The sequence below is a fragment of the Leptidea sinapis genome, chromosome 2 (genome assembly GCF_905404315.1).
Source record: "Leptidea sinapis chromosome 2, ilLepSina1.1, whole genome shotgun sequence".
NCBI lineage: Eukaryota > Metazoa > Arthropoda > Insecta > Lepidoptera > Pieridae > Leptidea > Leptidea sinapis.
The window spans coordinates 20,869,270-20,887,771 of NC_066266.1; the positions used below are offsets into that span (position 1 = coordinate 20,869,270).

At 37.4% G+C, this 18,502-nt stretch overlaps 1 protein-coding gene and 1 pseudogene across 1 annotated transcript; both read right to left on the reverse strand.

Annotated features, from left to right (window-relative positions):
* Positions 1–1,542: 1,542 nt before the first annotated feature.
* LOC126973548 (protein artemis-like) lies at positions 1,543–4,610 on the reverse strand. The gene is made up of 2 exons (XM_050820891.1): positions 4,224–4,610; positions 1,543–1,997 (listed from the first exon to the last, which is right to left on the reverse strand). The coding sequence occupies exons 1-2, from the start codon at positions 4,606–4,608 to the stop codon at positions 1,558–1,560; spliced, it is 825 nt and encodes a 274-aa protein (XP_050676848.1). The 5' UTR covers positions 4,609–4,610; the 3' UTR covers positions 1,543–1,557.
* Positions 4,611–17,327: 12,717 nt separating this feature from the next.
* LOC126973559 (tigger transposable element-derived protein 4-like) lies at positions 17,328–18,040 on the reverse strand (annotated as a pseudogene).
* Between the last annotated feature and the right edge of the window lie 462 nt (positions 18,041–18,502).

The following is an 18,502-nucleotide window of genomic DNA, read 5'->3' on the forward strand; positions in this document are numbered from 1 at the left end:
GCCGTTCCCAATATTCAGTCTATCTCTTGCTTGAGATTAAAATCGTAACTATCTTTGACTTTTCTGTCCCGATAGACTTATCGACGGTAACTCACCTTATCCGTACACGTTGTCTGTCAATGGGAGGACGTAAAGCTTATCAGCGATAGAAGTTTGGACGTTGCAATTCACGCGTCCCAATATAAGGCGATAAGAATGACTTATCGGGTATATTAGGACAGCTTCAGATTATTGACAGCCAATTATTGACAGTAGAAGGTATTAATTTATCTCTATCTGTAGAAAGTATATTGGGAACGGCCGTTAAAATATTTATAAACAAACGTCATCCAAAAATATCTTTCAACATACTAGCACTTAAGATTTTATTTAACTTCTCTCCCTTATTTTCCGCTTTTCTCTTAATTCCCCGTTTCACAACAAACGGATTCGGAAACCCGACAACCTTCTTTGGAGAAAAATAATCAACAAACGCCAGTAATTCGCTTCTACTGCAATGCGTAGCGAAACACACGTCCAGTCGCCTCGGCTTCACACGCTCGACTGAATCAAAATCATCGCAGTAAATCCACTTCATTGCGGATAAATGTACGTATAAAAATTGATGGTAGGTCGTGGGAATACATTTAGTGTGGTCGTTCTCGTTACGTTTCGTACATAAATGTATTTTCGTTTCGTTTTTATCATTTGTCACTCCCGGCACTAGATGTGGGATGGTTCTGGAAAGTATAAGATGGCTTTTGTATTCTTTTATATTAAATAGTATAGTAGATTATATAGAGGATAATGATGCATTGTCCATTTCTGGTTCTGCACAGGCCACCTTTGTATATTATCATATAAAGTAAGCTATGTTGTTATGTGATTTAAAAGATGGGCTGGGAGTTTCTTATGACTTCTTCTCTCCTTATCAAAGTGTACTTGGATAAACTTTAAGACTTAGTAAAATAGAATAATTTAAGTTGGTTTTACACACACACACGCCTTGTTCCCGTCGGGGTAGGCAGAGACAATAGAATGCCATTTGCTTGTATCCTTACAAACATCAAGCGCTTCCTCTACATTCATTACTCTTTTCATACATGCTCGCCGGTTGCGGGTGCTTCGGACCTCTCATTTTCTCAAAACGTCCCCAATTTGGTCGACGAATGTTCTACGAGGTCTCCCGCGACCGACTTGCCCACACACACTTGCCTTATATATTTGATGCGTCATTCTTTCTTCACTCATTCACTCCACGTGTCCAAACCATTTAAGCATTCCTTTGGTTGATTTTACAATTTTTTATAAATTCTACATAATTAATGTGCATTTACCAGTGGGAGGCTCCTTTGAACAGGATGCCGGCTAGATTATGAGTACCACAACGGTGCCTATTTCTGCCGTGAACCAGTAATGTGTAAATATTACTGTGTTTCAGTCTGAAGGACGCCGTAGCTAGTCAAATTACTGGGCAATGGGCAGGGCCTATCAATTACCATCAGCTGAACATCCCGGTTGTCTCTTCCCTTATGTTCATAAAAAAATTGTTAAAGATTCATTTAAATAAGAGAAAAATTACCTATAGAATCTCCACCGTTCCTCATTTACATACACCTTCATTGCAAGACTCCTGTAGATCTCATTAAAAACAAATTCATATCCGTACTTGGCAGATGTGTGCAAAGCAACACCGCCTCTACTGAGCCACTTAGCAATCTCGGCAATCATTTTTTCAATACTGTATGACCGTTTTGGGAAATTCTCATACTTCAAATCAATGAAGGTTGTATCAACATACATGGAATCAATTTTAATTGGACCATCACTGTTCAAGGCTGCATACCGATGAATGTCAGAAGTATTCATACGAAAGTCCCCAGTGTAGAGGACGGTTGTAGAGACTGTTTGGAAGAGAAACATTACGGAGCCAGCACTATGAGCTGCTGGTATTAACGTCACTGTGACCAGCTCCTCTACTTCTTGATCTCTCTGTGGTATTGTTATAAGTGTTGCACCTATAAAATTTTATCAATTGAGTTATTGTCACTGTCAAAGTACTTTTGTGCCTGTTTGATATTCGCCATTATGGCGCTGTTGGCCCTGTAGCGAGAGCCTGCGGTTCTAAAACTAGTGATGACAACCTCAACAAACATCGATATATAGTGGGAAAACATTTACAAAAATAAACTATGTACTTTATTACGTTGATTCTTGAAGTATAAATAGCATGGAAAACGAACGAAATTAATTTTTAAATGCAAAAATACTTCAGAGTATTGTAGGTTCCTTCGCAGCCATTTGTATTATACGTCAAAATTAGTTCTCTGGACGCTTGCGAGTGGCGCTTCAAATAGGCACAAAAAATTTGCTGTCAAACATATGGAATAGCCTGTCCAGTGGTATTTAAACCGGTCCACTGACCTGTATAAATACCCCCACTGTATAATATGCATGATTTTTAAAAATACTTAAATTTAATTTTTTACATGCTAAAAGTTAAACAATATGTTACGTTTTTAAAGTGATAACCCTCACTTCTAGGAATAACACACAAATAAAATTTGAAACAAAAATTTGTTCAACTCTCAGGTTGTGGCTTCATGCAAATATTGGGGTTGAGCAGGTTATCAACTGTAAAGTAGATCCTGTAGATGAAGTCACAATCTGAGAGTTGAAAAAGGCATACCAAGATTTACGAATCTTGCGTTATTCGAACTTTTGGCTCAGTTGGAAAGAGCGCTCGGACAAAACCCGAGAGGTCGCGAGTTCGAGTCCCGCATCATTCATAATTTTTTTGTTAAAAGTTTAATTTGTATAGTTAATCTTTCAAGTGAGGGTTATCGTTTTTGAAAATAACAAATTGTTTAGATTTGCAACAGCGACATCTCTAGTCAATTTCCTAATATGCGAATACTGGGGTTGAGCAGGTTATAAACTGTAAAGTAGATCCTGTAGATGAAGTCACAACCTGAGAGTTGAACAAAGCATATAAGATTTTATAGTGTTACATTACTCGAACGGTTGGCTCAGTTGGTTAGTGCACCGGCACGAAACGCCGGAGGTTGTGGGTTCGAGTCCCGCATCGTTCATAAAATTTTGTTTTTCAAATTTTATTTGTGTATCCTAAAAGTTATCAGACACATCAAATTATTGATAAAAACATTCTTATTCAATTAAAAATAAATACTCTATTGCGGCATTATTTTTCTGCTATTAAAACGCGCCATTTTGCGCGAGGTTTCTGTGACGTCAGAGTCCATATCAAGAATCTATAATGTATGGCCGGTTTTTTCTTTCGGTTATACTGCGAAAACTACTGAACCGATCGGAATAATTCTTATAACATTAGATGCTGCGTACTTCGGAGTAGGTTTTAGTATATGATATGTTGATGATTACTTCTGGAATCTAATTCTTTTTGAGTTAGAAATACCTATAAATTCGCAACACAACTAGGTAATTCAGTCAATCAACAAAGCAGTTGTATGCCGCTCAGAATTTTTGGGTCTTTCAAGAATCCTGAGAGGCACTGCATTGTAATTTTAATAATCTCAGCAACCTTGTATTCACTAAGATTTTTGTCCATTGGTTGGCCTGTCTGATCTACGGCTAGACATCCTCTGCTTTTAGGACTGTCTGTTACACCGATTGTAGAGATTGGAAGGTGCTTGTCTTGCGATTTGTGAACCAGTGAGATACCCACCATCATTCGGATATTGTCTGTTAAGGCTGATATGTTGATGTGTCAGTTTGGGCAATAGTGCAGGATTTTTTTTCTTTCAACTGTCTACAGCTATTGACATTTATCCATCGGATTATAGAAGTATAGTTCTTATAGGTAATATTAAGATCCAGCCACAAACAGAATTTTGCTCTCATCTCTCTAGTTGGGTGTACTCCAGTACCAGCTCTAACTATTTGACGACATGCAGCTGATCTGCATTTAACACACTCCATAACCTAAAATGTTATCTGTACCATTAGGTCTTGGTATGGTATAATCGGGCTAGCTTCCAGAATTTGCTTAATTTGTGTATGTGGGGATATATTTGTTATTACTGCCACCACAATTCCTCCTATATAAAATAGATGTTTATTATAAGGACCCTGCCCAGTTAGGGCTGCCGTTATCTGTATAAGTTCAATGTTGGAGAGTGTCTCCCATGTTTGTCTACAGTCCTCTAGTGTTAACCATCTGGATATGTCTTAGCCCATAGTGAAATTTTCCTGGAACTGTCTCTATGATTCACGGGACCATGGAATTAACCTCCTTAGATAATGTTTCCAAGTGGATATGACATGGGCACTGTAACTGTAAGAGTGTAAAAAAGGTATTAAAAATTGCTTACCTAATTTGAGAACCTTCACAAAATTCATTATTCTCTCATCTTTCTTCTCATCATTAATAATAGCGGCAGATAATTCACTTGTATAGATAAATATATTATTGTTGAGTAAGTAATTTAACAGCATATTTGAATGAAGTCCTTGGATATGATCCGAATGGCAGTGACTCAAAAAGAATGCTCTAGGTTTCGTGACTGATGCATTTTCAAAGTTATCAACGTGAATTCCCGGTATTTCTTCAATTTTTCCGTGAAATGCGCTCATGGAATATTGATTCATGTTATACCTGAAAGTTCCAATGGGACAATTCAATTTAAATATTTGAAATTGATCAAATAAAAACTAGCCAGCCGTTACCACCTTACCCGTTATTTATATTTTCATATTAAACAGTTACCATAAAATCAGTTTTTAAATGTAATATTTATTAAATCATTCTATGAAATAGATAAATTAATGTAAACACTAGTCTTAGAGATATTCGCATTTCGCACTGGCTATAATTATTGTATTGAAATTTGAAATCGCTAATCGCTATATTAGTAAATACCGTAAAACAGGGAGAGTAGGGACGATATAAAACTTACCCTCAACCAATTTTAAAATATAAATGTTCTTGTTAGGATCTGATTTTATTTCAACTTTGTCCCGGCACCTTAAATTAAATTTTTTGAACTTTAAAAGTTCATAGGCCATTTATATTGATCATAGCCCTTTTTTTTTTTTTTGGTTCTGTTCGTCCATCTGGACAGGCAAAGGATTGATCATAGCCCATAGCATCCCTATATATTATTATACTCTTTGGCCCATAGCAAAGACAATTTAAACACTAAGTCAACACTACGTCCAAGAGACGATAGTGCAATAGATATCATGTATGTTATTGCGATCGTGGTGAAGTTGCAACGTACCTAATAGAATAGGTGGCAGAACTTTCAATGCAATTTTTTTTCATGTGCCAATGTAGGGAAGTTGCACCCCCTGCATAGCCATACAAAATAATGAGAAATGTCGTTTGTATTGAAGATCAAGATTAAGATTTAGTGCAATAGCACTAAATCTTGATTGCAACATAATCAACTAATGACGTAATATAAGAGCTGCCAATATAATAAATATATAGGGTTGGAATCAATACATAATTTTTATCGATAATTAACTAATTATATATGATTAGGCCGTTTTATTAGCGAGGCACGATGAGTACGCACAATGCATCCTATATTTTCTCACCGAGCCCTAATGCCTTCCTTGTCCTACGCACACGTGTGCGCGGGGGGTGTAAAAATTGCATATATAATGCGGCTACGCCGCGAGCCTAGTCTTTTTCATTACCATAAAACTTTAGTAAACTGTGAAATCGTCGCTAGTGAAATCAGGGCGCCCTGTGAAGAAGTGAGGTGAAGCCGAGTTCAGTGAGTACCCCTTTCCTTTTAACATATTCCTTTTTCCTAATTTGTGTGTGCGAAACGGAGGTTTAATTTAGTGTCTGAACAGCGCATGCATAATTTTGGTCACTTCAGCCGTGATAGATAATTAAATTTGCCGAACATAGCACCTGCTCGAAGTAAGCCGCTATTTTATTGCACTCGAAATAATTATCTTACTTTAACTTTATTAAATAAGTACTAAGTTTGTGTAATTGGTAGTGTTTCATAATGGCTAAAGCACAAAAGATTGTTAATAAGGAACTTCTTAGAATACAAAATAAATTATCGACATTATTCGAGCATATACAATCAATATACGATTTGTCGAGAACGCTTGATTTTAGTGTACCTGCTGACGTGGAACGTTTTCGTGCAAGTAGCTTCACTATTGATTCTATACATCAAAAATATGTTGAAACCTCAGAGGAGCTGTATACCTATGAGGTTAAATCAGATGAGTGTCAAGCGCCTTCGTACAAATCATTAATTGCTTTCGAAGAACTATTTGCACAAATTAAATATAAAATCAGTCAGTTGACGAACATTGATATTGCTACTAAATGCGATACAAAAAATCGCAGTAATATCAAATTACCAAACTTGGAAATAATTTCATTTGGAGGGGAGTTTGAAAACTGGCAGATATTTTATGAGACTTTCCGTACGGTCATCCACGAGAACCCAGATTTAACCGACGGCGATAAAATACAGTATCTCATAGGTAGATTAAAAGGTAACGCATTGTCAGTTTGCCAAGGTCTAATACCGTCTGCCGAGAATTACAAAGTATTATGGAACCCGTTATTAAATAAATATCACGATAAAAGGTTAATCGCTTCATCATATGTAGAAAAACTTTTGAATTTACCAACTGTTGATTCTAGTTCACCATTAAAGTTAGAAGAATTTATTGATAACTTCTCTTCTATTATTGCCGCGTTACATCAACTTAATCTCAAAAGCATGGAGGATTTATTATTTATTCATATTGGGTGTAAACGGTTAAGTACCGACACCGTAAAGGCATTGGAGATGTCTATTAATAACAATGACAGTAATAATATGCCTACATGCACCGAGTTTATAGATTTTGTTCGACGGTACTCACAAATAATGCAACGCGCAAATAGTGTAACAGACTGATTTTAATAATACGAAATCCGTTTATCAGTCTCGTAGTAATGCCGGGAAATCGTCTATGAAGTCCACAGGGATGAGAAGTAATAACGTAAAAACTTTCGTGAGTGTTAACAAGAATCAAGATATTATTTGTTGCGTTTGTTGTGGAAAGAATGATCACATTAAGTTAAATCAATGCTCGACATTCTTGTCAATGTCTCCGCACGAACGGTTTACATTTGTTAAGCGGCGTAAGTTATGCGTTAATTGTTTCAGTAATAAACACTGCATTATATCTATAATCGGATTTGCAGATGCATCTGAACTGGCCTATGGCGGAATGGTATACGTGCATGTCTATTTTCCAAACTCTAATCGTACTGTTATTAACCTAGTGTGCGCAAAATCTCGGGTAGCTTCGTCTAAGACACTCGTAACCGTCGCAAGATTGGAACTTTGTGCAAATCTGATTTTATCTAAATTAATGCAAACGGTGCTTAATACGTACGCATTACCTCCAAGCTCTGCCTATGCATTCACAGACAGCAAGGTGGCCCTTGTTTGGCTCAGGGGAACACCGTCACGCTGGCAGACATTTGTAGCAAATCGCGTTACTCAAATACAACAAAATCTCGACCATACTCGATTCTTTCACATTGCAGGTAAAGATAATCCCGCCGATTGTCTCAGTACAGCCAGGGCAATTGGTAGTCCACCCTACGTGGTTCAAAGGATCGAATTTTGTATATTTACCCCGATGTGAATGGCCACTTGACGTTAATGATAACTTTTCGGGCGAGTTACCTGAAGTTAAAGCGAAAGTGCTGACAACATCAGAAACCACAATTCCACCATTATATGAACTCGCAAATCGAGTGTCGTCATGGAATAGATTACTTCAAATAGTAATCTATGTCTTACGGTTCGCTAAAAAATTAGAAATATAATTTAATAATTCGCAATTTAAATATGCGGAGAAAGAAGTAGTCAGGAATCTTCAAAGCGTACATTTTGCAAATGAAATTGCCAAGGCGAAAGCTGGTAAGACGTTACCACCGGCTTTTCTCAAATTAAACGCATTTATTGATAAAAACGGTTTAATACAGGTAGGAGGACGTTTGAATAACGCCAAAATCGAATACGACAGTCAGCATCCTATTCTTTTACCGAGGAGATATCATAATATAGTTGACCTAATTATCGATCATTACATCGAAAGTACTTACATACCGGACCTCAGTTATTAATGTCTCTTCTTAGACAAAAATATTGGATTTTAGGAGCTCGTAACATCGTTCGAAGTAGAGTACGAAAGTGCAATATTTGTTTTAAAACACGACCTGTCAATCAGTTCCCTATTATGGCCGATCTGCCCGCGTGTAGAGTAACAGAAGCTAAGGCATTTTGCCATACTGGCGTCGACTACGCTGGGCCGATACTTATAACTCCGCATCGTGGTCGAGGTGTGCGTAGCATGAAGGCATACATATGTCTGTTTGTTTGTCTCGTCACAAAAGCGGTCCATCTGGAACTGTCTCCGGATTTGAGTACCGAAGCATTCATTAACGCTTTTAAGCGTTTTGTGGCTAGACGTGGGCCCGTTAGCACTGTCTATTCAGATCGTGGAACTAATTTTATCGGCGTGAAAACGTATCTCGACAATGTCTATCAATTGCTCGTTTCTAAAGAATATCGCGACAAATTCGCAAATGAAGTATGTGACATGAGTATTGAATTTTGTTTTAATCCTGCCGCGGCTCCACATTTCGGAGGAATGTGGGAGAGTAACGTTCGAAGCGTGAATAATCACTTATCAGGGTTGTGGGAAATCAACTTCTTACGTATGAGGAAATGCTAACGGTTTTTACGCAGATAGAAGCGCTTTTAAATTCACGTCCGCTATCCGTACTTAGTAGTGATCCCGCGGAACCTTTGGCACTAACTCCTGCACACTTTCTCGTAATGACCCCTCTCAAATCACTGCCCGCGGAGGATTTGGCTAGTGAAAATGTCAATCTTCTGCGTAGGAAACGTATGTTACTGATCATATTGTCCAATCTTTTTGGCGACGCTGGAAGGTCGAATACCTTAACACGCTTCAAATGCGTAATAAATGGACAAAACCTAATAATTCGATACAGAAAGGAACTGTTGTTCTCCTTGAATCAGTAAATAGTGTTCCTTTAAACTGGCCTATAGGGGTGATAGAACGGACTTATCCTGGAAAAGATAATGTCGTTCGAGTAGTGGATGTTCGTACGAAAAGTGGTCTTTATCGCCGACCAGTGGTAAAGGTGTACCCTTTGCCAACACAATAATTAATTAATACAGTCCATTTTTATTCTTAGGTTAATTAACATTAAATTAAGTTGTATGTTATTTTTAATTTCAACATAGTATAATATAAAAAATGCGTAAATATTTGTAATTATTTATTACGGTCTAAGTGACTTCTTTACAAGTTCATTTATTGAAGGACTTTTGTCCTGTCAAGCCGAGGGGGATGATTAGGCCTATCCTATCTTTTCTGACCTAGCCCTAATACCTATATCCTTCCTTGTCCTACGCATAGGTGTGCGCGGGGGGTGTAAAACTTACATATATAATGCGGCTACGCCGCGAGCCTAGTCTTTTTCATTACCATAAAACTTTAGTAAACTGTGATATCGTCGCTAGTGAAATCAGGACGCCCTGTGAAGAAGTGAGGTGAAGCCGAGTTCAGTGAGTACCCCTTTCCATTTAACATATTCCTTTTTCCTAATTTGTGTGTACGAAACGGAGGTTTAATTTAGTGTCTGAACAGCGCATGCAATATATATATATAAATATGTACATATATATAAATTAATACAAAAAATGTTTAATTTTAAGGTACTCTTTTGTTAATTTTAATATGGACCTAAGCAAAGTCTAACTAGTTTAAACTAAAGGATACGGTTTAGTTGTCTCAAAGAAAAAAACAATTAAAATAATTAATATTTTATTAATAGTTTTGTTTTGCGTTGTAGTTTCGGTTTTGACAGTCTTTGGTATTCATTTTTCAGATGTTGCAATAAGGTCGTAGGCGAGGGTCCTGAATCTGAAATTATAACAGAATACATATTAGCAGAAGTTAGTTAACCCAAATTTCTAGGCTTTAAATATTTTTTGCACACCGCAATATAATATAATAAAAAGTATTTCAAAGGTATTACAAATAAAAAAAGGTAAACTATTAATTAACTTAAAATTAAAAAAACTTAAATTAATAACAAACTTATTAATCAAAAATATAGATACCATAAAAATGAAATAACTAAAAATAAATTTAATAATAATTTAAAACAAAAAACATTCGATAAAAAAGTGTCAAACACTACAGATAGATTATAATATTATAATTTTTATTCTAGATGAATTAATTCAGTACTTTATCACTTTTAATCACTTTAGGCATTCTTTATTATCTTATTATTTGTTAATAAGTGCTTACCTTTCTTTATCCAAAAATAATTTAGACATGAAAATTCTCCTACTCGCATTTGAGCAGCCAGATTTTAAACCGCATGTTTTACTCATTTTTTATTACATGGTATTAGAAAGTCTTACACATTTATTATATAAATAATTAAGCATACTACCCTGAATAATAGACGAATATAGGAAAAGAAAACGAAAATTCGTAACAAAAACATGAAACTCAAACCAAAACAAACAAAAGAGTCGAATATATGTTAGAGCAAGACAGCGTTTGCCACCATTATTTTTAACGCAATGCCATACATATTCGAGTTTCTTTTTTTTATGGAATAGGAGGACAAACGAGCGTACGGGTCACCTGGTGTTCGAGCAATATCCGTCGACAACGACCTGTATGCTGCGCCCAGTGAGGAAGCTGGAGGTCCACTTGCACAAGCTCTCGGGAAGCCCAAAAGATGGAAGTTTTGAGAGGAGCGCCTTGTGCCTTATACACGATCAAAGGACTTCGCTATATCCAGGCTAACTGCCTTCCCCCTTGCTTTCAATAGCCGCCGCCCATCTATGTGTTAGGTATACAAGAAGATCTCCTGCCGACCGTCCATGACGAAAGCCATACTGTCGGTCGTTGATCAACTGGTGACCTTCTAGAAATACCAAGAGCTGGCGGCTGATTAAGCTCTCCATGATTTTGGAGAGCAGGGAGGTAATAGCAATAGGCCTGTAGTTTGCCGGATCCGACATGTCGCCTTTTTTTTTGGATCGGATGGACAAGGGCTGACTTCCATGAGTCAAGGACTACGCCTTTGGAATAAGAGTGCCGGAATAAATGCGTTAGCTCCGGCATCAGCTGAGGGGCACACGCTCTAAGCACGATTGGAGAAATGCCATCCGGCCCGCTCAACTTCCTGACGTCAAAACAGAGCTCGCCTAACAGTTTTCTGTCTGAACTGTACTTCAGGCATAGAGCTCTGTCACCGCGGGATGGTCGGCGGTGTTTTTCCGTTGTCATCAAGAGTCGAGTTGGAGGCAAAAAGAGCGCAAAGGAGATCAGCTTTCTCTTTTGTGGTATGGGCCAGGGTGTCATTTCTCATGTGCAATGGCGGCAGGGACGGCTGGTTGAAGTTACCAAGAGCAACTTTCGACAACGACCAGAACTTGCGTGTTCCGGTCGGGTAACTGGAAAGCTGCTCGCCGATTTTGACGACGTGCTTCGATTTCGCACGGGCGATTTGCCGCTTAGAAAATCTGGAGGAAAACATTGCAGTTCGGATCCTCACTCCTGACCAGGCAATGGTCGGACGTTCCGAGAGGGGCGTCGACAAAGACCTGATAACCATCGGGATGTGTAGTCAGCAGAAGATCTAATAAGGACGGCATGTGGCTATCCACATCCGGGAGCCGCGTTGGCGACTCAACCAATTGGGACAGACCATACGCCAATGCAAAATTATCCACAGATCGCCCTGCGTAGTCTGTGGTGCGTGATCCAAGCCATTCGGCATTGAGCCCGTTGAAATCACCCAAGACTACGATTTCAGCGGAGGGAATCTGTGCAAGCACGTCGTCAATTGCCGCTTGAACGCAGCCCATGAGTTGATCGGTTTCTGCGTTACCACTATGGGACCTGTAGACACACGCATAGATGCGGACGCGGTCCTCTAAATCTACGCGGAGCCAGAGAGTAGACAGGTCCCTACCCTCAAAATTGCCGAGACGGCGACAGCAGATATCCTCCCTAACGTACACACATACCCCGGCTTGAGGCAAAAAATTGTGCTCAATTTTGTACCCGGGGTACGTTAAATATGACGTATCGCCAGGTCGACATATCTGCGTCTCCGTAAGGAAACACAAGGCCGGCTGCGCCGTCTCAAGGTGGTGGTGGATGGCGTTTAAATTGGAGTGAATTCCCCTGATATTGCAAAAGTCCACGTTGAGCGTGGAGCGGGGTGCCTTGGTGTTACTGCCTCGTTTGTCCTCGGTCATGCGCGGTTCTGTGCCCTCCCCAGAATACGAAGGGCAGCCCGAGCGAGAGTGCTCGGGGAGGGATTCTCCGGCTCTGGTAGAGCCGGTACCCTCCTGGGGTAATTTCTTTTCAAGACCGCTCTCATATTTTGTTTTGGGAAGGGCCTCCGGTCCTCGACACTAACCTATGCGAAGCATAGCGGCACTAGGCCGCTACTTCACGCCGGTATTCTGTGCGAGTGTGGTAACTAACCCGGACGAGTCTGGCCCGATTATGCTGACGTCAAAAGACGGCAGCGTGACTCTCCGACTTCTAAAAAGCCCTTAGTCACCTCTTACGACACCCATGGGCCTGGGACTCCCCTATTCTTTTTACGCCCCGGGGAAAGTACAGGGAGTTTATTAGAGAGTTGCGCCAGGCTGGCCCATAGTTACAGTCAGTCAGTCATGACTCATGAGTCAGTCAACGAGTATGTAAATAATAATAAGAGGCGGGACCACAGAACACACGTACACATATTTTTATAAATAGATATTATCCTTGGAAAATCTCCTCCTCGGAAATTTAATTCGAGATCAAAAATGTAAGCATAGAATTGTCAATTTTAAAATGAAAATTCACAGATTATCAACATTTTTCTTGGTAGTTTAATAATAAAATTATTTTGATTAATAATACATAAAACATTATTATACGTATGTCACACTAAAAATTTTGCCCAACTTAAAAAAAAACATATTGTTATAAACAAAGTATTATGTTTATTGCTTTTCAAAATACTCTCCTATACATTTTGTATATTTTTTCATGCGATCGAATCATTTTTTAAAACAGAAGGTCTTAAGGCATGTTTTTTGCGTGCTGATTGAACGCTATCACTGCCTCTTCGGAAGTGGTAGAAGTGAAACCTCTCATCAAATCTTTGATTTTGGGGAAAATACAGAAATCACAGGGTGCTAAGTTGGGGCTATGTGCAGGATGGGTGACGACTTGTACTTTTTGGGAAGCTAAAAATGACTTAGTTTTGTTGGCCGTGTGTGAAGAAGCGTTGTCATGAAGCAGGAGAACGCGGCTTTATGGTCGTCTTTCCCGAACTTTTTTTAACACCCTGGGTAAACAAATGGTAGAATACCACTCGCATTACAACTATTTTGATCTTCAAGTGGAATTCTGCAGATGGGTCAGATAGCTGAAAAAAAGTGATAATTTTTTTTCTCAACACTCCTTGTTGTGTTGAGTTGACTCTTTTTCGGCGGTGATAGCATGTCATATTTGGTCGACGAACCTAGCTCAACAGCCATGATTCGTTTTGTTATGACAACAAAGAAATAAAACAAAACTGATAAATAAAATAAAGAAAACGTAACAACAAACAAAAACTTAAGAACTACAACGGGAAGCATGAAGAGCACATTCAAATATGACCAGCAGAATGGCAGCACCATTGTTTACGTATTTTTTGATCTCGAGTTCGATTATAAATACATCCTCTTTGGTAGTTAGTTATTAACTGAACGGACGAACGAACTCTTTGGAACGAACCGGAAGCGGAAGCGGTAAAATTGAACTTTTTTAAAAATTGATATATTATTTGCTGGGATCTTTTTATAGATAGTCAGTATTTTTTTGTGATTATATTGTTAAAGGTACCGAATTATTACTAATAATTGGTTGCGTTAAAATATGGTTTGTTGGAAAAGTAGTATACAGAATATAGTATACCTCAGGGCTCAGTGTCAGTAACTTAAATTGTATATGGATACCTAGTTGTCCATAGGTATATTATTTTATTGCTTCGTGAGTTGTGACAAAGTTGTAACATTATATATATAAATATTTTGACGGTTTAAATAGTTACATATTATAAGCTTAGAAAGACTTTAATACTATAATATCATTGCCTGATCCCTGAAATGTAAACAGTTGCTGTTTCAATTTATTGTTATTACTAGTTCTTTGTGTTGTTATTTCTAACTGTCAACGTACACGTTCTAGAAATAAGTAAGTAAATCATCTTATATAAGTTTTTACTATCAAGGAATTGCTGATATGAACATCTTGACCTCTTGGCGTTGCCTAGACTTTTCATTATTGCATGTTATTGCTTTTGAATCAAGATACCACAGCGGCGCCGTCATGCAATAGTGTCGAGCACTATTTGAGATTCTGTTTGAAAAGCGCTGATCCCGCAAGGTGACGAGCACAATTGCTCCGCCGCTTAGACTTTTTTGTTTAATTAAGAATCCTGAGTGGCAACTGGCACTGCATCGTAACGGGAAAGTTGTATCTAGGGTTTCTGATCGCCAAACCAATAGATTTGGCCAGCTAGACCAACCAGTTTGCCAGAAAATAAAAAGACAGGACTAATAGGATAAATTCGGTTCTTTTTCTGAGGATTTTATCAGTATTGAAAAAAAATTGCATGCAAAATCAAGATTTTTTGATTATGAGCATAAATCTAGTTAAATTCTAATTAAATATAAAGAAAATTGAATGCCAAATCACTATCTAATACATTATTATTTATTATATCACTTTAATAAAGTCATTAGTCAAAATTATTCTACATAAACATTTATATATTTATTTAAGTTAAAGAAAAAACCCATACAAAAGCCGGACATGCCAGACACCTTTTATTTTGGCTAGATATGCAATTAAGAAGCCTATGTGGGGCTCCTGGCAGCGCTAGGTGTATCTTTTTAGTGTTTAATACTGTAGAATACAGCAGTCGAGGTGGTCATTAAATCGATAAACTGTTTTTCAAACAGTATTATATTCGTTAACGAATTAACTGATTTTCTTCTACGAAAAAACCAGTTGAAAATAATAAGCTAATAAATTCAATCAACATCTTCGCCCATAACTCGCAATAAATGAAGCAAAATTCCAATCATTTTACACCTATCCCTTTCTCAGTTGCACTTCTGCCACAACCTATAAATTGATGATGACCTTGCGAAAATATCTTTTTTTGCGTGCAGATTTGCAAGGGAAGATCATTTCATTGGAAAATGTTAACATTAATTTGCTGTCGTAAATTTACAATATTTTTGTTGAACTTAATTATTCAAAACAGCTGACAAAGTTGTGAGCGAAAATGTTGATTTGATATTATATTGTTGAAATAGTTACTAGATAAAAATTAAATTTGGACATGGTAATAATTTAATATGAACCTATTAAATCATTAATTAATGCTTAACCGATTATTGCATACACATTGGCGATTTAACAGTTTTTTCAACCTGATGACCATTGACAAAAAACAGTTAAATTAATTTAAAAACCTTAAATGACAAACCTCTATACAGCAGGTGCAGATTGTATGAAAACCAGGACTTCTATAGCAGAGTGGTTAACTGACATGTCATGTGATTTGTGTAATGGGTATATTAATATTATGAATACAAAATTTTGGTTGAACAGAATAGCCTAATAATTGGTAGTAGTTAAGCTGAAAGGACTCAAACCACACTTTGGTCAAAATAGAGTTAAGTATGCCGTTGTACTCCTGAAAGTTGAATCTGTCATGTAAACCCTATTTTTAAAATGTACACAGAAACTGCGTTTTTGGATGTTTATATTTTTTTTAATGAAAATAAGGGACGAGACGAGCAGGACATTCAGCTGATGGTAATTGGTATGCACACCCATTACAATGCAGTGCCACTCAGAATTCTTGAAAAACCCAAAAATTCTGAGGGGCACTACAATTGCGCTCGCCACCGTGAGACATAAGATGTTAAGTCTCATTTGCCCAGTAATTTCACTAGCTACTTCACCCTTTAGACTGAAATATAGTAATGTTTACACTGCTTCATCACAGAAATAGGCGCCATTGTGGTACCCATAATCTAGCCGGCTTCCTGTGCAAAGGAGCCTTCCACTGGTAAATTATGGAATTTAGAGCTGAAACTTCAAATTAACTCAAAAGTGCCTTTGTGTGGTTTGAGTCTTCTCTGCATAACTACATCCAATTAAAAGTTGACACATCACTGGATGCGCACTCATAAAACTGTTTTTATCGAATACAGACACTCCAATTTTATTTATATGTATATTGAAATAACAATTTTTTACTACATATATATGAATATATATATATGGTAGCCAGCTAGTTATAAATATGATACTTAGGATGTTAGAATTTAATAAGAACTGAATAGATATTGGAATTTTTTTCCACACAAACATTAGATTATTAGCTGTATTTATAGATAGGACTAGCTGACCCGACAAATGTTGTTTTACCATATTAATTATTTTTGAGTTAAACCGTTCCTTGGGCATTGCAACATTTTTTATTTTTCTAAAATAAATGTAGCCTAAGTTACTCCTTATTACATCAGCTACCTGCCAATAAAAGTCCAGTGAATATTGATCCAACCATTTCAGAGATTAGCCGCAACAAACAGACAGCTGTCTGTCTAAATCTACAGTTTACAGTACAGTTTTTTTTTCTGTACAGACAAAAATAAAAAAAATGTTATTTTGATGTATGTACCGTATATATATTCATATATATATGTAGTAAAAAACGGTTATTTCAATATTACAAACAGACACTCCAATTATATTTATATGTATAGAAAGTTTTAGTAGCAAAAAAAAACTATGGTTAAATAATTGAATGACAATTACATTTTATGTAAATTAATAAAGTTAATATTCAGATCCCTTAAAATATGTTTTTATTTCCAGCAATATGTCGGGTAATGAAGATTTAGAAGGAGATGCAAGTGCCCAACTGTGTCGTAGTACGGATTGCTCGGATACTGTTGAGGAGCAAAGAGACTGTGAATCAGAGGAGAGCAAAGTAGCCGAAGAAGGTATGATGATCTTAATACAGTCAAAATCTGTTATAACGACATCGAAGGGACTACTCATATTGAGTCATAAAAACCGATAGTTGTAACAACCGGTGACAGGTATTAATAGGAAAGATAATATGTATATTCATTCAGGAAATTAAACTGCATTTTGTTTACTTCAATACAAACGTATAATATAAAAGAACAATATCATTTTTCCAGTTTGAAACACTTCTGTCGTGCATACACATTTAGTAATTCATGTTGGATTTTAATCAGCGTATCGTCACAATTTCCCTGCATGTGGAACTCTTCATTAAAAAGAACAATCTTTCGTAATACACTAACAGCATTGAGACCGTCAATCAAAGTTGGCACTGTAAATTGTTCTTCCGAGTCTTCCTGTTTCATTTTCCTCTTGCACTTCACGTACAATATCATCCTCCGTAGCTGCTGCACAAATTGCACCAATAGACTGATCTACATCAATGAACTCGTCTGTTTCAGTTGTAGATAAAGCAGGTCGTAAATTTTGGGCTAATTGAGCCAAAGAAATATTGTCCTCTTCATCGTCGTCAATCACATCATCTGAGGTTCTTGTTATAAGACTTGTAAGATCTTTAAAACCTGCATGCCCAAAGCAGTTAGCTATAGCTTTTTGTGAAACTTTTTCCCATGCTTCGGATATCATCAAGGTGGCATCAAGAACCGTAAAGCTGTTCTGATTATTACTGTCAATGCTTTGTATTAACATTAACACTTGCAGTCTTCTATTATGAGATTTTAAACATCTTATTACACCTTGGTCCATAGGTTGCAGTACAGATGTAACATTTGGTGGTAAGAACACGAGTTTAATACACTTCAGATTAGTAACAGCCGGATGAGCAGGACAATTATCAACTAAAAGAAGAACTTTCTTATTGTTTGCTTTTATTTCAGCGTCCCAGTTTCGTGACCATTTTTCAAAAATTTCCGATGTCATCCATGACTTCACATTGTTTTCATACGTTACCGGCAGTGAGCGTATGTTTTTAAAGCATCTTGGTTTCTTAGATTTCCGAATAACTAAAAGCTTCCTTTTACAGGATCCTGTCATATTTGCTGCAACCATGATCGTTAGTCTCGTCTTGGACATTTTTCCTCCCGAACAATTCTCTCCTTTGAATTTTAAAGTCCTGTCTGGTGTCATATTGTAAAAAAGTCCGGTTTCGTCTGCGTTATAAATGTCTTCTGGACTGTAGCCTTCGCATAATGTAGGCCACTTTTGCGTAATCCATTCGTCTACAGCATCTTTATCCACACTGGCAGCTTCACCACTCATTTTCCCGCCGACAATGCCATGTCGAGCCCGGAAACGTTGAATCCAACTAGACGAGCAAACA

Bases quoted from the DNA above. Each gene is read 5' to 3' on its own strand.
- LOC126973548 (XM_050820891.1), bottom strand. From the start codon at position 4,608: ATGAATCAATATTCCATGAGCGCATTTCACGGAAAAATTGAAGAAATA. The intron at 1,998-4,223 runs AGAGACAGTTCC...AAAATTTTATAG, and splicing joins TCCATGGTCCCGTGAATCAT to GTGCAACACTTATAACAATA.